General features: G+C 35.5%; 1 protein-coding gene across 5 annotated transcripts in view; it reads left to right on the top strand.

The window, feature by feature from the left end:
- Nucleotides 1-22,589, top strand: part of Herc1 (HECT and RLD domain containing E3 ubiquitin protein ligase family member 1) — a 165,075-nt gene that overhangs the window by 74,854 nt on the left and 67,632 nt on the right. For all 5 annotated transcript variants that reach the window (XM_052187967.1, XM_052187969.1, XM_052187968.1 and 2 more), the window contains exons 25-33: nt 1,579-1,630; nt 9,522-9,790; nt 16,555-16,770; nt 17,003-17,123; nt 17,343-17,580; nt 17,685-17,872; nt 21,080-21,235; nt 21,754-21,860; nt 22,373-22,483. In XM_052187967.1, coding sequence (XP_052043927.1) covers nt 1,579-1,630; nt 9,522-9,790; nt 16,555-16,770; nt 17,003-17,123; nt 17,343-17,580; nt 17,685-17,872; nt 21,080-21,235; nt 21,754-21,860; nt 22,373-22,483 — 1,458 coding nt within the window. The remainder of the gene's footprint in view (nt 1-1,578; nt 1,631-9,521; nt 9,791-16,554; nt 16,771-17,002; nt 17,124-17,342; nt 17,581-17,684; nt 17,873-21,079; nt 21,236-21,753; nt 21,861-22,372; nt 22,484-22,589) is intronic.

The raw sequence follows: 22,589 nt of genomic DNA, 5'->3' as shown, positions 1-22,589 counted from the left end.
GTAATAGTGGTTTCTTCTTTCTCATAATTTCTTCTCTTGTACTCTGTTAGGTGTTAACCCATTATTCTTATATGTCTAGTAGTGTTAGTGAATAAAATATAAGTTTTTTCAAATAAAGGTAACTAGTTCAGTGGTAAATCTTTCTTTGAGCCTTTTTTGTAATATATATTCTATAATGAATTATTTACTCTGTCTTAGTGAGCCAAAAATACTGAACTCTATTTGATTGACATTCATTGAATCATTTGAATTCAGACTTGTCATTCTTATCAACATTTTGTGCCTTTTAACTAGCTGTTACCTAGCTTCTTCAGAACTATAACGATTTAGCATATAGCAAATACTTTACAAAAGGGTAATCTACATGAATGAATGAATACTGACAAAAGACTAGACAAAAAGATAAATCCCCAAGTAAGATTTATGCATTGCAAGGAATTTTCTAAAAGGAGCCACCATGCAGAAAACTGTATTGTATAATTCAGTGTCTAAAAGATAAAGACAACCCTGTTAAAAAGAAATAACTATTTCTGGTTTTGAGGTGAGATTAATTTCTTCTTACACAAAGGTACATGTGATGAAAACATTTTATAACATAGTCTTTGGGAGACTGGTTGGGTGATTTGGTTTATTCAGCATAAAATGGCCTGAGATCTGGCACTTTCGATTGATGTGTTATGTATGGACAGATAAGACAATATATATTTACTTACACGTGGGTATTTTTGAATGTGTTTTTATGTGGAATAGGTAAAGACCTTCTGCAGTATTTATCAAATGATCCTCTTTCATAGTCTTATTTGTCACATTCTTTTGTTTGTGTGAAACAGTGTCAAAGTACAACTGAAATTGTCATAATGTTAAATATATGAACTTTAGTTAACTTAGTATGGCTTATGGATAATTAGTTGTGCATGGACAAATGAGAGTAGACAGTTTATACCCTCTACCATCTGATACACAGAGAATAAACTTCTGTTTTTCTGAAAGCATTTACTCTGTTAAGCTATCTGCAGTTTGATCAGTTGGGATTTCTCAATTTTAATAGATTTAATAAAAGTATTTTGGAATGCCAGTAGAATCTTAGCACTGTGTAACTTTCTTTGTTATAATATTTACCAGTTGATCTGTAAATTTCCAGTCAAGGCTAGTGCAACGTTTGAAAAAAAAAAAAAAAGGAAAATAAAGAAGAAAAAGAAGTAGTAATTTTGGGAACTAGGATAATATTGCAATGGCTGTAGGTATTTAAAATATTATTGTCATTCTGTAACTGGAAGATGAACATAAAGATAAGAGAAGGGTAGCAGCAGCAAATACAACCAACTACTCCTTGTGGTAATTAATGCATATGTTTTTGCTTGAGATCCTTGAGTTTTGCTTGCACAGATCCTGGAGTTAGCATCTGTGAAGTTTTGTGTGTATGCACTTCTATAGTTTTCAGTGGGTGTGTTGTTGATCTGACTTTATTGGTGTTAAAATAGGACATTACTATAACTGTATGGGTCATTTTAATGCTTTATTAAATGTTAATAAAAAAACTTTTAACACCTAAACTTTTTTTTTTTTGACTTGTTATAGAGTGGCCGGCGAAATGTTGACTTTGATTTGGCATCATCTCATAGAAAGAGAGGTAAAAACCAGCTTAAATTAAGTAGCTGTTTTTCTGTCTGATATATTTAAGCCTAATTGTCACTGGGATATCATTGCCAAAGCAATTGAGAGGATTTTATTAGAAAAAGTAAAAGGAAGGTAATCTTCTCCACAATGCACATATATTTAAAATCTGGAAATGCATATGAGTTAATATTTAGTTCTGTTTTTTCCTGTGTTTTGCTTTAAAAGTACTTTTAAAAAATATTATAGAATTCTAGAAATGTTGCCTGTCTTTTCTGGGAGGTTATATGTGTAGCTTTCTATGCTCTGGCTCACTAATGGAGTTGCCTAATACATATATACATATACCCTTAAATAAAAGTTTCTACATTGCCTTCCTGTTTGTTCTTTTATTATATGGCATGCAATTTTATAGTATTTTATAGTATAGTCTTTTCTTGGTAGCTCTATCTTAATGGGTATCAGTTAACACATAGGCAAATGGAGAAAAGGAGCAGTGGCTTTAGATAATATAAGTCCAAGGATAACTGAAAACACTCTTAAATATTAATATTCTCTTATTAACTAATACTTTCATTTAAAACCCTGTATATAATATTTTTATAAAAATATAAAATGTTAAGAATTTCCATTGGTGGCTGTTTGCTAAAAGCGTGTGAGGAAAATTTGTTTCTGTGATAATCAAATTTCTATTTTTCAACATAAAACCCTTTCTTCGTGTTTTAGCTTTTCCACATATGTAAAAAGAACCAAAACCAACCAAAACCCCATAAAAAGAATAGAAGATAAGGAATGTGGGAAAGGAGCATCATAGGTCATATGATTTTTAAAAATCACTCTCTCTCTCTCACACACACACACACACACACACACACACACACACACCACACACACAGAAAATAATGATACTCCTGCAGAATAAAATTTACTGCAATATTAAGACTATTAAGACCCAGAACTGATACTTTCTTTATTGAAAGATCTTGAAATTAAAATTTATCAAAGTTTTTGATATATTTTGATACTTTGTTTTTCCTTCAAAAGAAAAACAAAACCAAGTTATTTGTGATATAAAAGAAAATTCAATATTATAAAGGTATTTTATTTATTATAAATATATTCTATTATAATTATATTTTATGGTTTACATTTATAAAATAATAAAATTATTATAAAACATATTATTTTGTCATACAATATACATTCCATTTATGTTATATACTTTGGAAACTGACAGTTCATTTGATTTGACAGTCAAGTTTTTGGGATATAACTTACTTTTTTGGCTTGTTTAGCTAAGGTGAATATTGTTAGATGTTCATTTAAATTTGAGCATGATGGTGCATGCCTGTTATCCCACACTCAGCAGTGGTACTAAGAGCGTTAAAGCACTATGTGCTTATTGTGCCAGGGAGTGAGCAGCTCTATACTGGCTGAGGAGCAGAGGGAAGCTAACTTATAGTTTGAGACCTTGCTAATGTGACATTCTAGTGTAGCTGTATTTATAAGTGATAGTCCATTGGCTGTAGTTACTTTTTCTTGTTTGTTTGTTTGTTTTTTACAACTTTTTATAATGGCGCTTGAAGTATGCATTTGCTATTTAATCTCTAATTATGCCAGTGTGAAACAAAGAAGTATCTCTTAAATAAAGGAAGAGTAGTATGTTTATCTTCAAATAGTATGGAGTAGTTCATATTTGAATTACGAATTAATGTATTAAAATTATAACCTAGAATTGTTGTCTATATTTTTTTCAAAACTTTTGTCCTAAAACTATGTGTAAATCTCCTTTAGCTTTAGCTCTAAATAGATATAAATTAATCAAGCCATTAATGTAACTTGATGTATGGACAAACTGTCTGCCTTAAAAATCTTAAGATAGTACTAGTGCCCCCCTATTTTCTTGTTGAAATTTGTCTTTCTTGTTTTTAAATCAGAAAAGAATATAGAGACCTTTAAGGAATTTTTTTGTAACTATTCATTTGGGAAATTATAATATGGAGGCAAAGTGATCATTTGAAGTTTTATCAAATCACTTAATGTGGTACCAATTTATTGTGTCAATTTTTCTGTTTTATTGTTCCCAGGGAATAAATTTACTCTTTATTCTATTCCTAGGAATTACAGTAAAATAACTAGAAAGAAGAAGAGTCACTATTTTAGGAATGTAATCCAAAATAGTTACTTTTCTGTCTCAGAATCCTAGACTTTAATACATAATAAAATTGCATACTTTGTAGATTTTATTTTACTTATTGTAATAGAAACTTTTCTTCAAAAACACTGAAAGTACAGTTTAAGAGGGTCTGGAGGGATGGCTCAGGGGTTTAGCACTTACCGCTCTTGGAGAAGACTACAGTTCAGTTCCTTCATCCATCTCAGGTTGCTCACAGCCTGTAACTTCAGGTCCACAGGATTGCATGCTCTCATAGAGTACTTGTTTCATGAGTGAATTTGTGTAGAGAGTCACAAATAAACAAACTAACAAACAACAACAACAACAGAATAATCACTGGTATTCATGTGTTCAGATCTCACCCGGATAAACACATACTTTGAAATACTAAAAAATATAAAAAACATTTGATACATGTTCTAAATTTTCTACAAATCTTATATATTTAATGATTATCCTTGGACCACACACTAGAGGAAGTGTTTATTTTGTTTTGCTTTTAAATGGTAGTATAGTATTTCTTATTCCTATTCACTTGTCAAACTGAATCAGATTCCTTAGGCTTTAAAATGAATATCTTGTCTGGGACAATTGAACCTTCTAAGTATGAGAACTATTTTGACCAAACTGTTTATTGTGAAACTGTGACCTGTACTCTGAAGAATAAACAAATGTCTAGCCAAAGAGAATTCTTTTTATATGTGTATTCATTTCTAGAATTTGAGGAAGAAATACAAAAATTTTCTCTTTTTCCATTTGTTGGTCTTAGTGAAAGTCAAATCAGAGGAACAAGAGAAACAATAGTTTTAATTATACCTTGTTTATTAAAATTAAATGTGTGAATAAATGATAATTAGTCGTTAGTGCATATTCAACATTTCTTTTAAAAAGTTTCTTGAAAGGGTTTATCACTTGTACTTCACTCATTATTTGACATTAGGTATATTAAGATTCATGCTGATGAAACATGATTGTTCTTTATAAAACCCTTACTTCTTGCTAAAATTTCACTGTGATCTAAGCAAGTGTGGAAGGTGCAAAGCAATGGGAGTATATAATCTTTAGCTAGACTACCTTGTTCATCTTTTCAGAGATGTTAATGTTAAATTTAAATTCTAGGCTGGAAGTTTCTGTAGTAACAGCTGTGTGGTAGGGCCTGGAGGGGTGGTGGTGGTGGTGCAGGAAGCGTTGATTGACTCCAAGAGTTGCAGACAACATGGGTGTCATAGCAAGACCTGACTGGGGAGCAAAACAAAACAAAAAAGCTAAATTCCAAAAGTAAGCACTATTTTAAGTGCTTCATAAATATGAACTCATTTAATCATAAATTTATCAAATTCTTAAAAAAACATCAAAAACTGTTAACATTTTCATATTTTGACACATATTTAAAAGATTTACTGTGTTTGTGCAGATTGAACTAATTATTTACAGAATGATAATACCTTTGACCAGTGCTTGCTATTTCCTGTGTAAGTTGAGGCTGCTATGGTGAAAGTGTTAGGTTGAATCTCAGCAATTTAAGAAGCAGTAGCAGAAGCCTTATTAGGTAAACTTTATTGGTTAAAGTGTAGTTTGAGTCTCATCACTCAGGCCTTCCTCAATGTTGTTAGCATTTTATTGCTGAATTAATGCTGGATACATTTATCAATGTTCGTTTTATGATGTAACAAATTGGGTAAAATGCTATTTTATCTGTCCATTTCAAGTTACATAAAGAATGTAAATGTTATCTCCTGTATCAAATCTCTGCTTTTGTCTTCTGACTCTCGTGTGGTAGGGTATTTACTCCTTTTTGACCAGTTGAGCCCCAGAAAAAAGAAGAGCTTCAAGCAAGTACATGATGGCATGTTTACATTTTTTCCCCTTTTAGCTTGCCTACATATTTTATGGTTTATAAAGTATGTATTGCAGCTCAGCCATGTTCATTTTGAAAATTCCATTTAAGAGCCAGAGTTTGTAAGGACAAGTAAACAGTCACAAAGTCTTGCTGAACTGTTCCTTTAGTTGTCACTTCTGAGTTAGTAAGTGATAAGCATTGATCTTCATTTCTATTGAGGTGTAGAAGCCTTCCCTATTTAGCTTGCTTTTTTATTTTGAGATTAAAAAACACGGAACAATCTAAAGCTAATAGTTTTATTTTTTTAAGTAAAATTCTGTCCTTCATTTTTCTATGTCTAAGTTTTTGACCTCCACTGTTTTGTTGTGTTGCTTTGTGTTTTGAGACTACTCTATGTGACTAGCCTGGATCACATGTAGACCAGGCTGGCCTTGAACTGACAGAGACCCTCCTTTCTCTGCTTCCTGAGTGCTGAGATTAAAGGTGTGCACCATGCCTCTTCTTTTTTCCTGATTTTATGTTTTATTCGTAAGATGTTTATTTGAATCATATACCCACTAATTTTATCCTTTAAGATTTTTCAAACTACATCTAGTAGCCATGTCTGACCTTTCACTATTTTTGTAAATTGAAACAAAGCTGTACTCATTTGTTTATCGACTATCTATCTGTTTTCTTATTACAATAGCAGGATTGAGCAATTGTGGCTGAGACCTTATGAACCACTGGACTGTTTACTATGTGACACAGGACAGAAAATGTTTGCTGACTCCTGCTTTCAGAGGGATTTAGTTTGGGCATGTCCAGTAATCCCATGGGATATTTCTCTGTATATAAAGGCAGTTCACTATTAATAGATTAGTGATTGAGCCTTTATATAATTAACCAAGCAATTGAAATTTCCATGGATCTGTGAGCTTTGAGTCATTAAATAACAGGAATTTGTGAACCCATTTCACCCAGAATTAAGGAGCCAGTATTGCTAATTTGGGACATTCATCTTTCTGAGTCTCTCTGTCCTCAGTTGAGGAAACTGAAGTAGATAGGTCTCTTTCATTTCTATGGTTCTAATACTGGATAGTACATATGAGGGACTTGTTCTGAAATGTAACTTGTATGTGTTAAAAGAAAAAGACCGTTGATTCTGGAATTTTGCTATTAAGTAAAATAAGCTCAGTTCAATGAACTACAACCTGACTTTTGTTGGGCAAGTCATATATAGCCCTTCAATTTGGACAGCTTAAGAAAATGGGAAATGGGTATCTTTGTTTACATTTCTTTCTTATTTTAAAAGAATATTTCAACATAATATTTACCCATGGATATTACTTTTTTCTATATTATATAAAAGCTATACATACAACTAGGAAAAATTTCATATTATTATTCATCTCCATAAAACTGAAAATTAAAAAAATTTCCCCTCTGAGTTAGAGATGGAGTTCAGAATTTTATGTGCATAATAGGCAAGTTTTCTACTGTAGAACTATATCTCTAGTCCTGGAGCTTTTATTAGAAAGCATTCTTAGGGTTCAGTGGATAAAGTACATGTGAAAACCTGAGGTCAGGTCCTGAGAACCCATATAAAGCTGAAGTATTTGTATGCTTATAATCCCTTTATGGCAAGAAGGAAGGGAAGATGGGAATAGCTCAAAGCTTATGGGCCAGCTGATCTGGTATACACAACAGCAAAAGCCAAGATACCTTATCTTAAAGTTGAGGGCAAGAGACAGATATCCAAGGTTGTCCTAGCCTGCACTCATTCCTTCATGTATATTACATGCCCATTACTATCTCCCCAACAGACAGACAGACAGGCAGACAGGCAGGCAGGCAGGAGGCAGACAGACAGACAGACACACACACACACACTATACTACTGCTACCCCCAGAAGTGTTTGAGAAAAGAATATTTCATGAAAATAGAAAAGGTACTTAAAAGGTAATAATTCTTTGGTATATGAATTATTTTTATTGGGATATTTAATAATTCATAGTATTAGTTCCCTTTTAAGAATTCCCACGAGATTTAACTCGCACCAGTATAATAGTAAAAAAGGGGAAGACTATATGCTCAATATTGTAGTAGAGTTTCTTCCTCTGTGGCCACTACTGTGTAAGTAGTAATCTTTCCAGTCTTTTCTGTCTGGTATAATTTAACAAGTACAGTTTTTTTCCATATGTATTTTTGTTGGGTACCTTAAAATTAATTCCTAATACAGAAAGTTGGTATGTTTATGTGATAGAATATCATATAGTAGCCAAACAAATGAATCCTGGCTACATATAGTAATTTAGATTTATGTTGGCAATATTATATTGTATAAAAAGAATGTATCTAAAATGATTACATAAATAATACTTTCTTTAGAATGTAAAAAATGACTAAAACTGGGGCTATGTGGATGAATCAGAGTTCTTGCTATGCAAGTGTAAGGACTGTCGTTTGGATCCCCAGAACTACCTGAAGACTAGTTGGGTTTAGTAGCCCACCTATAACCCCATCACAAGGGAGGCAGAGATAGGGGATTCCTTAGAGCAAGCTGGATGGCTAACTAGCCAAAACAGTGAGTGGTAGGTTCATTGCAAGACTCTGCAACAACATGTTAGTGGAGAATAATCCAGGAAGACACCCTAAGTCAAACCTTATTCAGGTGCATAAACATTCATGAGCATCTAAAAACACACAGGTGTTTATATCCCCACACACATGCACAATACATGCCTATACAAAATAATAACCACTGTTAAACATTATCCATTTTTAGAGTTAATGTAAGACAGAATTCAATATCAGTAAAAGGAAAAGAATAATGAGCATAAGCTTTAGACTAGTAAAAATTAAGCAGAAAACAAATTGATGCAAGTTTTTGTCAATTATATATTTATATTCAATAATAACATAATTATGTAAGTACAAAAGCAGGCCAAACATAGAACAATGATGAGAGGGTTTATTATGATCCAAAAGTATAATTAAGCAAACTTAGTTCCCTAATAATTTTTAAAGAAAAAGTATGTAAATTAGATACGGATATACTTTATTTAAAGCTAAACTTGGCTTGTAACTTAAAGTTATTTTTGTATTCTAACATGGTAGGATTTGATGTTTAAAGGTTTAACCTAAATATACTTATCAGCAAGCTAATAATACTTAGCTATTACTGCTGCTAATACAAACTGCTGATAATACCATTACTATTTTAAATAGATACTATTTTAAATAGCAAACTTTGTGAAATTTTGCTTCCTTTTTATAGGAGCTTAACAACCTGAGGTAAATATGCACATGATAGGTAGTGTGAGAGTTCCTTATGCTAAACTCAAAAGTGGTGTTTATGTCTCCTTTTTGTAAGTTTATTTGCCCTTGTATAGTCATTTTTTCTAATGTTTCATTGAAGATATGTAGACATTTTGTGCAGTTGTGACTTCCCTTTGCAGTGATAATGTTTAGTCAGATGAAATCCTTTTTTGATTGGAGTTTACCAATAGAGTTCTAAGTGCTCAATTTACTGTTGCTTCTGAGTAATGATGTATTGTAATACTTCAGAGCCTTTTTGATTAAGCACTCCGAATAACAGCTTCTGCCTTTATTTTCTTGTGGTCGTGTGTTGCTAAAACAGTTACATGGACATTGATACATCAACAAGGCTTTCTCTTTAGTTTCTTACATTGCTCTTAATTTTTGTTCATTTGTTCTTTATTTTTTTTTAAACCAAAGCATTTTGCCCAGATTCACTTAATGCATGCATGTGTTCAAACATGAGTACCCATTTCTCACCAGTTGGTATGATAGTAGTGCTCAGCCTTCATTTTGAAGTAGTTTGAGAATGTGTTTTCTACTTGATTGCTGTTGATGTATGATTTTTTTTAACTCCTGTTTTCATGTAGGTCCTATGCATAGTCAATTAGAATCTCTTAGTGACTCTTGGACTCGCCTGAAACATACCAGAGATTGGTTCTACAACTCCTCTTACTCCTTCGAGTCTGATTTTGACCTTACTAAGTCTTTGGGAGTTCACACATTGATTGAAAATATTGTAAGTTTTGTGAGTGGAGATGTGGGGAATGCTCCAGGTTTCAAGGAGCCGGAAGAAAGTATGTCTACAAGTCCCCAGGCCTCCATCATTGCAATGGAGCAGCAACAGCTAAGGGCAGAGGTAAGTTGTGGGTATTTACTCCTCATAAGCAACTCTGGAAACCAAAAGTGAACCACTGAATGTATAATGCTGTGAAAAGCTTTGCCCTTCTCTTTGATACCCTTCCCCCCCCCCCGTGTGTGTGTGTGTGTGTGTGTGTGTGTGTGTGTGTGTGTGTGTGTGTGTGAGTGAGTGCATGAGTGCGTGTGTGCACGCGCGCATGATGCAATGTGTGTAGATGTGTGGAGTCTAGAGCTTATATTGGGGGTCCTCCTTTACAGTTTATGTGCCACAGAGTTCTGAGGCATCTTGTAGGAGTTTGTTCTCACCTTCTACCACATGGGTTCTAGTGATCGAACTCTGGCTTTCAGTCTCAGCAGCAAATACCTTAATCTACTGAACCATCTTGTTGGTCCATCTTTGTTGTTATTATTGTTGTTATTATTATTGTTGCTGTTGTTGTTATTATTATTAGAGGCAAGATACCTTGTGGATCTGGGTTCTATGTAGGCTTTCTGCCTCACTTCCACCCCCCCGCCCCCCAGCACTGGGATTACAAAGATGCTGCCAGGCTTAGCTTTTATATAGGTATTGGGAATCCAAATTCAGGTCTTTGTGCTTGTGCAATAAGTATTTTACCTTCTGGGCTGTCTCCTTTCCCCCTACTTGAGCTTTTAGCATTCTTTTCTTTCTTTGTGTTTTTAATTGTTTCTTTGGTTTTGTTTTTTAGAGATGGGGTTTGTCTTGGTTTAATCCTGCCTCTCCTAGAGCTCACTCTATAGACCAGGCTGGCCTTAAACTCAGAGATTCACCTGCCTCTGTCTCCCCGAGTGCTGGGATTAAAGGTGTACACCCAACTTGACATTTTCTTAATGACATCAGTACAACAGTATTTGAACCAGATAAAAAGTACATTTTAAAGTTTTTATCTCTTAAAACAAAGTATCATCAGTCCTCCCTCTGCTAGAAGTGGGGTTGAAATTGGCACCCTCTCATAACCTCCATTCTGTGCTGTTTATCTGTGCATTAGAAGGATGCCACAGGAATTGTTGTGAGGTGAGTTTGACGCTAGGCTAGGCTATATAATCAGTGTCAGGCCAGCTAGGGCTGTATAGGAGAAACCCTATCACAAAAGCAAGGTAAAGAAAAGAAGGTAGAAACAAAACACTAGTCATTAAATACCCACGATTATGATTGCTGCAGTAAAGACCCACTGATGAATAGATACATCCATGAGAAAACTAGGGTACCCAGGAGGTTTGCATAGTCACAGAATAAGCCCCAAATATTAATGACTTTTAACCTGACTACAGATCCTTTGATATTTCTTCCTCTAATAGAAGTTAAATTTTTCACCCTTGTTAATGGGTTACTTAATAACTTGCTTTTTAAGAGGGTATGAGAAGGAGGGGGGGAAAGGAATGCCATTAGAAATCTGGCAGATAGAGCTTTAAGCAATCAGATGAATATTACTATTAATAACTCATGTGGTTATCATGTATCCTTGACATAATATGGCAATACTGAACTTTGTAGCTGTCTTTTCTAAATCTCTAGCTCTAGTGTAATTATGAGAAGGGGATGGGGGAACAAAGCCAAATTTAGGAACTTCCTATAAGTTACTTCCTTATAAGGAGCAAAGACTACTTCCAAAATGTCATGATCATGAAAAATTAAGACTATATAGTATTACAGACTAATGCAGTCCTATCTCAGGGCTTCTTGAGTAATTTCCATTAATGATCCTTTTTTTGCCTGAGAAAAACTTTTATTCAGTCCTCAGTATGTAGCTATAAAAAATAGATATGCAAATCATTTACTGAGAAATGCTAAAGAAATTTTAGAACAACTTTTTGTATCACTTGTTAAAGAGAAAAGAAAGTATGTATACTAATGAGATGCCTGTGTGTGACTATGTGAGCCCAGTCATGCAGATGTGGAGACCCAAAGAAGATGTCAGGTATTGTTGTTTAATGCTCTCTGCTTTATTGCCCATTGTACCTGTCCTCTGGGAATGCTAGCTAAAGTGAGCTCTTAGGATTTACCTGTTCCTGACTTCCCAGTGTTAGGGTTACAGACTCATGCAGCAAGGCCTGCTTTTTACATTGGTGCTGGGGATTAAAACTCACCTCATCATGCTTGCAGAGCAAACACTCTTGCCTACCATACCATTATCCTAGTTTTGGGGTTTACTTTTTAATCCAAGTTTTGCTCATCATTATGTAGTAATCATTACTATGGGAATCTAATCAAAATTGAGATCTAGTCTTTTGTTCTTTTTTTCTTCATTTTCACTCCTCCCCTATTTCCTCTTGAGAAAGAGTCTCCCTGTATAGTTCAGGCTGGCCTGATCTAATCTGTAACTAGAGAGATGGCTTAGTGATTAAGGGCATTATGCCAGAGAGGACCTATGTTCTGTTGCCAGTACTCTTTTCAGGTGGCTCTAAATTACCTATAACTCCAGTTCAAGGGAATCAGATATCTTCTTATGGACTCTATGGGTACCTGCATGTACAGGGTGCACATATATACACTCGGGCATACACACATATGCATATAGTAAAATAAGTTTTAAAACTCAGCTAAACATAGAGAGAGAATTAATCTTGACTGAGTAGTTGCTATTGCTGCTATTGACGTAGAACATCCTCAGTGTTTTTCAGAGCAGATAATCAGTGCTGTGATTTTGTGATCATGATCATTACTGGTGAGATCACTGCTTCACGTAAAAATGGTTTACAACTTTCTGTAAATCTAAACTTTTAAAGTAGAAATTAATTTTTTTTATTTTTCAAAGAAGAGCAGGCTGAGCCACTGTAGTTATGGGTAGTCTAGTAGTGGGTAGAGAAGGTAGAATCAGAAACACAAATGAGCCCTGGACAGACCATGGAGAAGTACTTCTGATTCTGGAGCTAAAATATATTCATTCTACATAATTTTACTACTTGTACTTTAAAGGTGTGTAGCTTTGAACTCTTCACATGTATCTGTGTGCTTCATAGTAGCTCTTTGAATAGGTTAGACACCAAACTATTAGTCTTGATTTGTATTTGAGGAAACTGGGACTCAAAGTTCATTGACTTTCCTAAGAATGCCCAAAAGAGTGCCACAAAAGAGTGTGGCCTTGACATCTTGTCTCCAAACTTTACATTTTTTTTAATTGGTTATTTTATTTATTTACATTTCAAGTGTTGTCCCTCTACCTGGTCTCCCCTCCACAAACCTCCCATTCTATCCCTTCTCCCCATTGCCTCTAAGAAGTTGCTCCCCTACCCACCACCTACTCCTGCCTCACCCCTCTAGCATCCCTCTATGCTGGGGTAATAAGCCTCCACAGGACCAAGGGCCTCCCCTCCCACTGATGCCAGAGAAGGTAATCCTCTGCTACATATGTCGCTGGAGCCATGGACCCATCCATTATACTGTTTGGTTGGTGGTTTAGTCCCTGGGATCTTTTCTGGGTCTGGTTAGTTGATATTGTTGTTCTTCCTATGGGGTTGCAATCCCCTTTAGGGGGATTCAGTCCTTCCCCTAAGTCTTCCATTGGAGTCCCCAGGCTCAATTTGATGATTGACTCTGAATATCTGTATGTGTGTTAGTCAGGTGCTGGCAGAGCCTCTCAGAGAATAGCTATACCATGTGTGTTAGAATAGCTATACCAGGCTTTTGTCAGCAAGTACTTCTTGGCATCTGCAATGGTGACTGGGTTTGGTGTCTGCATATGGGATGAATCTCCATGTCGGACAGTTTGCAGGCAGTCTCTGGATGGCCTTTCTTTCAGACTCTGTTCCAATTTTTGTTCCTGTGTTTCCTTTAGACAGGAACAATTCTGGGTTAAAAATTTTGAGATGGGTAGGTGGCCCCATCCCTCAACTGGAGGCTGTACCTATCTACTGGAGGTGGTTCCTATAGGTTCTATCCCCCCTCTGTTGGCTATTTTGGCTAATGTCATCCCTGGTGGGTTCTGGGAACCTCATGTTTTCCTGGTGTCTGGGACTTTCTAGTGGTTCCACTAGTTACCTCCAACTGCCACATATTTCTATTCATTTTTCTGACTCTGGACTTCTTGTCTCTTCCCATACCTGGTCCTGCCCCCTTTTTCCCCTCCTCTTCCTCTCTCCCTTCCTCTACCTCTCATGAATTTTTTGTTCACCTTTCTAAGTAGGATTGAAGGATCTACACTTTGGTCTTTCTTCGTGTTAAGCTTCATATGGTCTGTGATTTGTATCATGGGTATTCTGAGCTTTTGGGCTAATATCCATTTATCAGTAAGTACATACCATGAATGTCCTTTTGGGTCTGGGTTACCTCACTCAGGATGATATTATCTAGTTCCATCCATTTGTCTGCAAGTTCCATGAAGTCATTGTTTTTAACAGCCAAGTAGTACTCCATTGTGTAAATATACCACATTTTCTGTATCTGTTCTAATGTTGAGGGACATCTGGGTTGTTTTTAGCTTTTGGCTATTATAAATAAGGCTGCTATGAACACAGTGGAACACGTTTTCTTGTTATGTATTGGAGCATCTTTTCTTGTTATATATTGGAGCATCTTTTGAGTATATGCCCAGGAGTGGTCCTGAGGTAGAACTATTTATAATTTTCTGAGAAACCACCAGATTGTTTTCCAAAGTGGTTATACCACCTTGCAATCCCACCAGCAATGGAGAAGTGTTCCTCTTTTTCCACATCCTCACCAGCATCTGCTGTCACCTGAGTTTTTGATCTTAGCCATTCTGACTGGTGTGAAATGGAGTCTCAGGGCTCTTTTGATTTGCATTTTCCTGGTGACTAAGGATGTTGAACATTTTTTGAGGTACATCTTGGTCATTCAAGATTCCTCAGTTGAAAATTCTTTGTTTAGTTTTGTACCCCATTTTTTAATAGGGTCATTTGGTTCTCTGGAGTCTTAACTTCTTGAATTTTTTATGTATTTTGGATATTAGCCCTCTATTGGATGTAGAGTTGGTAAAGACCTTTTCCCAATCTGTAGGTTGCTGTTTTGTCCTATTGACAGTGTCCTTTGCTTTATAGAAGCTTTTCAATTTTGTGAGGTCCTGTTTGTCAATTTTTGATCTTAGGGCCTGGGCCATTAGTTTAGGAAATTACCCCCTGTGCTGATGTATGTAGTCAAGGCTCTTTCCCATTATTTTTCTATTGGATTTTATATATCTAGTTTTATGTAGAGGTCCTTGATCACTTGGACTTGAGCTTTATACTTGGAGATAAAAATGTAACAATTTCCATTCTTCTACATGCAGACTGCCATTTAGACCAGTACCGTTGTTGAAAATGCTGTCTTTTTTCCACTGGATATTTTTTGGCTTCTGTGTCAAAGATCAAGTGACCATAGTTGTGTGGGTTTATTTCTGGGTCTTCAATTTTATTCCATTGATCTTCCTGTCTGCCTTTGTACAATATCCGTATTGCTCTAAGGTAGAGCTTGAGGTCAGGGATGGTGATTTCCCAGAACTTTTTATACTGTTGAGAATTGTTTTCGGTATCCTAGGTATTTTGTTATTCGAGATGAATTTGAGAACTTCAGACCAATTTCCCATATGAACATTGATTTAAAAATACTCAATAAAATTCTCGAAAACCAAATCCAAGAACACATCAAAACAATCATTCACCATGATCAAGTAGGCTTCATTCTAGGAATGCAGGGATGATTCAGTATATGAAAATCCATCAATGTAATCCACTGTATAAACAAATTCAAAGGAAAAAACCACATGATCTTCTCATTTAGATGCTGAAAGAGCTTTTGGTAAAATACAACACCCCTTCATGTTAAAAGTCTTGGAAAGATCAGGAATTGAAGGCACATACCTATACATAATAAAAGCAATATACAGCAAACCAATAGCCAACATCAAATTAAATGGAGAGAAACTTGAAGCAATCCCACTAATATCAGGGACAAGACAAGGTTGCCCACTCTCTCCCTGTTTATTCAGTTTAGCCAAAACAATTAGACAACAAAAGGAGGTCAAAGGGATACAAATACAAAAGGAAGAAGTCAAGATATCACCATTTGCGGATGAAATGATAGTATACATAAGTGACCCCAACATTTATACTAGAGAACGCCTATAGCTCATAAACAACTTCCACGAAGTGGTTGGATATAAAATTAGCACAAACAAATCAGTAGCCTTCTTCTAATCTAAGGATAAACAGGCTGGTAAAGAAATTAGGGATACAACACCCTTCACAGTAGTCACAAATAATATAATATTGGTGTGACTTTAGCCAAGCAAGTAAAAGATTTGTAAGACAAGAACTTCAAGTCTCTGAAGAAATCAAAGAAGACCTCAGAAGATGGAAAAGTCTTCTATGCTCATGGATTAACAGGAATAACATAGTGAAAATGGCCATCTTACATCTACAGATTCATTGCATTACCCATCAAAATTCCACTCAGATTTTCAGAGATAGAGCAATTCTCAGATTCATCTGGACTAACAAACTTTACATTTACTACTTTAGGAACTAGGGGTATATTATTTAGAAGTGGAGCACTTTAAAACCTCAGTTTAGTCCTCAGTACCAACCAACCCAAACCTACTCTTCCCAGTATATGTGTGGCCTCTTTTATATTAAAATATCCTCAAAGAGGCTCTAGATGCATTTTGATTTGATAACCAGTAATAATAACATGCTTAACAGAGTCTTAGAATATGTTCAGACTTTCTTTGTCCTAGATAACATATTACCTGTGGCATACAGAATTCTTTATGTTTGAATTAGTGACACAGTCTCAAATGTTTTTTCTTCAAGCTTCGTTTGGAGGCACTTCACCAGATCCTCACTCTATTGTCTGGGATGGAAGAAAAGGGTAACATCTTGCTGACAGGAAACAGATCAGGTTCAGGCTTTCAGTCATCCACGCTGCTCACGTCTGTGAGACTGCAGTTTCTAGCAGGATGTTTCGGATTAGGCACTGTTGGACACACAGGAGTCAAAGGAGAGAGTGGCCGATTGCATCACTATCAAGTAAGTGACATGAGTGACATCTTGTTCTGTATGTAGTTCTTTATCTTCTTACAGAGCCGGGTGAACTGTCTGGAACTTGGTGATGTATATGACTGAGGTTAAAATTCTAAAAGCTTTTAAATTATTTCTAAAGATCTATCATTATTTGTATAAGTTTGTGAATCATACATTTGGGATTTGGTGAGTGATTATATTATTGTGTCGATTTTAAAAGTAACTCTGTGTAATTTAGGATGGGATCAGAGCAGCTAAAAGAAATATTCAGGTTGAAATCCAGGTGGCTGTTCATAAGATTTATCAACAATTGTCTGCTACTCTAGAGAGAGCCCTTCAAGCAAATAAGCATCACATTGGTGAGTAAATGTTTCTGCAAAGATGAAGGGTATACATTGTGGCCTGAGGTTACGGTAGAGAATTGTCTTTATGTTTAATATTAGTAGACCAATATAATACTTGAAAATGAAATACTGCTTTATATTATCATTTATAGTTTGGAGAAGTTTATTTTAGTAAATATTTAATTTAAAAGATATTCTCAGCTGTCTTTTTTTTTTTTTTTTTTTTTTTTTTAGAAGCCCAGCAACGTCTTCTTTTGGTTACAGTTTTTGCCCTCAGCGTTCATTACCAGCCCGTTGATGTTTCTTTGGCAATTTCCACTGGTCTGCTGAATGTATTGTCACAGTTATGTGGCACAGACACCATGTTAGGACAGCCCCTGCAATTGTTGCCAAAGACTGGTGTTTCTCAGCTTAGCACAGCTTTGAAAGTGGCCAGTACAAGGTTGCTCCAGATTCTAGCCATCACTACTGGGTAAATATTACAAAGGTCTTGAGAGAATGAGGTGGGGCCTGTTTTTCCTACAGTGTTTGTCTCTTCGTATTCTCATTCTTAATTTTTCCTTTTATTTCACATAGAACCTATGCTGATAAACTGAGCCCCAAAGTAGTTCAGTCCTTGTTGGATCTACTCTGTAGTCAACTGAAGAATTTATTGTCCCAAACTGGTGTACTATTTATGGCCTCTTTTGGAGATGGAGAAGAGAGTGAAGAAGAAGAAAAAAAAGTTGACTCCAGTGGAGAAACTGAGAAGAGAGATTTCAGAGGTAGTATAAGCTCTTTTTTTTTCATTATGTGCAGATACTCTCCATAGTGTGCATATGGTAAGAATACTGGCTTTCTCTGTTGTGATGTGGAAGGATTCTTGATTGCTTAGAACCCCCTTGCTCTATACATTCATAGGTGTAGATGAGCTTCTGACTGAGCCTCCTGTGCTCTGTTCACTCTGATGGTGCTCAGAGCTACTACTGCTCCTTCTCACGGTTCAGCCTCTTTTGGCTGCCTCGACTCTAAGGACCTAGATTTTAGGTGACCAATTAATTTCTCCAGACTATCTAGGGAGAGACTAAGATGTCTTTTGAGTTATTTAATTCTGACAAACCTCTAACCATAATCCTGATCTGAGAGTAGGGGCTTTGGTAACTGGGAACTGGATTATAATCTGAAGAACTGAACTAACAGAATTCTTCTTTACACTTGGCCAATATAATGTTTAGTTACTGATACCTCATTTGTTATATAGTGAACATGGTATTATAGTTTTGTTTTCAGTTGCAGTTAAATATTTTGACAAAAGCAACTTAGAGGAGAAAGGTTTTATTTGTTTCATCATTTCAGGTACAGTCCATGAAATCTAAAAACTCACAGTAACAGGAACTTCAAGAACAGAGAACACTACCTTACATTTTTGTCAGGGTATCTTATCACAGCCATAGGAAATAAAACTAAGGTAGTTGTTTCCAGTCTAATTTATGTCTGAAGCAGTAGAACTACTGCCTGTGTCTTCAATGTAATTATGAGACTAAAGGTCTAAAATTGCTCATTATTTCAAAAGGATTGTGAGTTACTATGTCTCGTTCTCACAGTGACCTTTAAAAGTCCCTTCTGGGTTTGATTGATAGATAGAAGAAACTAAGCTACTTCACCATTCTTTGTTCCTGTTCTGCCATCTGTAAAATAAAGTTAATTTACAGAGCCAACTTTGTGAAGATTGTTTTGAGTACTAAATAACTTGATATATATAAGCCTAGAACATTATCTGCCACATACTAAAAATTTAATGATTGTTAATATTTAATATTTTAATAGATAATATTTGTAATTAAGTAATATTTAGACCATATTAATATTGCTGACTTATATGCAAGAAGATAGAATATACTAAACAGATGCAAAATGATAAAGTATTGTCTTTGTTGTCATTGGCATAGGGTCATGGTAGAGCCAAAGTTGTGAGCAGATATAGTACAGTACAAGAAATCAGAAGAATTATCTGAATCACTTATGTCAGAATGCAGGAGTATGGTTCTGATTAAGAACTAGCCTTCTAGTTTCTTAGCCTAAGCCAGTGGTATGTTTCTTGTTTTGGGGGCTTTTTTTTCCCTCCCTTTGTTGTGTATAGTGTTATCTTTACTCAGAGAACTTAGGCAGACTCACAAAATGGTTAATAAAAACAAAGTGTCCCTGCCTCTTTCTGCTTTTCTGAGATGCACTGGGGTATAAAGAGCTATTAAGGTACCAAGTTCTCACCAGTCTGTGCTACCACACATACAGACAACAGGCAATGTTTCTGGAATTCTATAAGACTTTTTAGAAAAACCAAAACACATGAGAACAACAACAACAACAAAAGAACTAATTATTAACTCATATGCATTCCAAGAGATATATGCATTTTGGAGACAATTATCTTCCTTTAATTTTTCTAATAAATTACTTTCAATTGTTTTTGGCAATGATATCCTAGTGACAATCAGTTTTAAATATATCAGGCAGAAAAACAGATACTTAATTTAATCTGGTTTTACCTTTATTCCTATGAGATGCCAAATAAAGTCAGCATTTTGTCGGCTACTCTATAACAAGCTATAGAGTTACTTTTAGCCTATAAAGCCCCCAAGATAATTGTATCCTTAGCTAGATGTGCTGGCAGATGCCTAGAATTCCCACCAGAGAGGTCAGGTCAGAGAAGAACATGAATTACAGGCCAGCAGTGCCCCATCTAAGAAAACAACAAAAATTGGGATCTTTTAATATCTAGTAAAGAAAGACACAGTTTTCCCATGACTGGGTCTTCGTATATGTGACAATAGATGAAGTACATGTCCATTCCCCTCTAGTTGTCCCAGAGAGAGGGCCCTATTTGGAAAATGGCTAGGAAGGAGAGTTAACTCTAAAATCATCAATGGCCAGTCATTCAGAATCGGGCTGCTTAAGTATGAAGAACCTGTGATCCTTCTAAAATACATAATTAAAAGGAAGGTGTAATCTTTATTTCAAAGTATTGCATAAACTTACTTTATACCAGGGTCTTCAGGCCCAAAGAATCCATGAGTTTATGATCCTCCTGCCTCTTTTTCTACTGAGTGCCAGGAGTACAGATATGCACTTCCATATTGGCTCTAATTTATTCTAGAACTACTTGCTGGGGACATTATGTAAAGGATAAAAGAAGGCTTCCTAGAAGAGGAACCGACTCTTGAAAAGGTGTACAGGGACAAGTTTAGAGTGAGAGACAGAGGTATATAGGACAGGCTGATACTTCTGTGTTCTTTGGATTAATAATATAAAAAAATATTTTTTATTAAATAATGAGACAAGGAGGACTGTTTGGAGGAGATGTAAAATAGTTCTTTGTTTTTCTCTAGTTGTCCCCAGCGGTTTAGTTCTGTCGTAGTCTTATTCACCCATCACAGCAGATAGAAATCTTTCTATGCTGGATGCCCCTCCCTGTGAAGCTTGTTTACCTGCTGTCTGTTGTCAATGTAGCTTGTCCTTTTCCAGAGGACTCTTCTCTCTCACACGAGTTTTTGCTTGTATTCCTTAATGGAACATTACAGAATCTCTCTGAAAGTAGTGCTGTAGATACTTGTCTCCAGATTGTTGCAGTCATATGTTCTTTCTTAGGACTGGCATTCTATCTTGTTGCCTTACTAGCATACTTCTAGTTCTCTGCAGGGGACTGTCCCATGATAAGTAACTGTGAAAAGGGAATTATAACAAAGGATGTGTGTGTATGTGTGCTGTTCCAGCATGCTTATGCTTTTCATCCATGCATATAAAGATGTTTCATTTGAGATTCATTTACATTTTTACCTTTTCCCATTCTCTAGTTTTCAAAAATTGGTATCCTATTGAAAACTTAGACTTGGAATTAGATTTGTACTTAATATAACTAAAGTGTAAGCTGGATAAGGTAAACCTTAGCCTGCTGCCTTCCAATTAAAATATAAACTTATCTCTTTACTTTTTAGCTGCTCTTAGGAAACAACATGCAGCCGAACTCCATCTAGGGGATTTTTTAGTTTTTCTTCGCAGAGTTGTGTCTTCAAAAGCAATTCAATCAAAAATGGCTTCCCCCAAATGGACAGAAGTGCTTCTAAACATAGCATCTCAGAAGTGTTCTTCAGGTATGTCTGCTGCCTTTGTTTAGAGTATTTTTGTGTGTTGCATGCATTTTATTAAGGTAATGCTAGAATTTTAACAAAACTGGGCACTTGATCTTGATTTCAAGAATTTTTCTTCTTTGACTTTTGATTATTTATTTGGTGCCAATTTTAAAATGCCAATTTCTGGGATAGCAATTGGTAAAGAATTAATAATGCCAACTGTTGCTGGAGAAATTATGAGCCTCTCTTGGCTCATTAAACTCAGTTATAATTCAGACTCTGAATTTAGGATAAATGTAGATGAAATACATACTTGACTTTTGACTCAATGTTGCAGTACGTTGAACATGTACACGAAGTATGTATATATACTAACAGGCATAGATTGGGTCCAGACTTTATGTGACGATAGGTTAAAATACAGGCCTGTTTCTTTTATAAACTGCTTTGTAGTCTTAGAAAAATTTTATTTGAAGTTAATTTTAACTCTGGATGCCAGTCACATTGATAAACAAAAGACTTATTTGCTGTGTCCCCAGGTATTCCTCTAGTTGGTAACTTAAGAACGAGGCTCCTTGCTCTTCATGTCCTTGAGGCTGTGCTGCCAGCTTGTGAATCTGGTGTAGAAGATGACCAAATGGCTCAGGTTTGGGTTTTTTAAATTGCTGGAAAATACTTTTTACATCTGTAGTGTGATTTCACCCAAAACTGAGAGTTACTAAAGTTTCGAGTTGTAAATGTGTCTATCTTCAATAGCATAGTCTCTACTTCCCAGACTGCTTTCTTTATCCTTCAGTCTTAAGGAAGGGGAAGCAAAAAAATTGTGAGGTATAGAAGTATGTGAGGTATACAGCCTGTCCTCATGTAAAGTCAAAAGGGAGGGCAATCAGTTTCTTAGATTGGGCCTCCAGAGAGAAAAATGTGTGGGACAATAAAACTGAAAAATGTCTGTATCTAGAAACGAGATATAAAACCATTTTGTAGTGAGCTGATGATCTTTTTAAAATAAAAGTATTCCATATACAACTACCAGACATAAATTTTGGATATTAGTATAATCAATCTTCATGTCCCATTGAATATTACAGTATGTGATACCTCATAAACATATGTAACATTTCTCTTTATAAATTTTATTCTTTCCGTTCAATATACCAGGTTGTTGAACGCTTATTTTCCCTTCTGTCGGATTGTATGTGGGAGACTCCCATTGCTCAGGCCAAACATGCTATTCAAGTAAAGGAAAAAGAACAAGAAATAAAATTGCAGGTAATCAGTTCTTCCCTCAAAAGGTGTTTTTAAGCCTCAGAAGTAGCTACCATAGTACCCAGCTCTGTCTCTGGTTGTAAGGTCCTACTCTGAGGAGCCTTGCTGT

The sequence above is a fragment of the Apodemus sylvaticus genome, chromosome 7 (assembly GCF_947179515.1).
Source record: "Apodemus sylvaticus chromosome 7, mApoSyl1.1, whole genome shotgun sequence".
In the NCBI taxonomy this organism is placed as follows: Eukaryota; Metazoa; Chordata; class Mammalia; order Rodentia; family Muridae; genus Apodemus; species Apodemus sylvaticus.
This window is presented reverse-complemented; position numbering and strand designations above follow the sequence as displayed.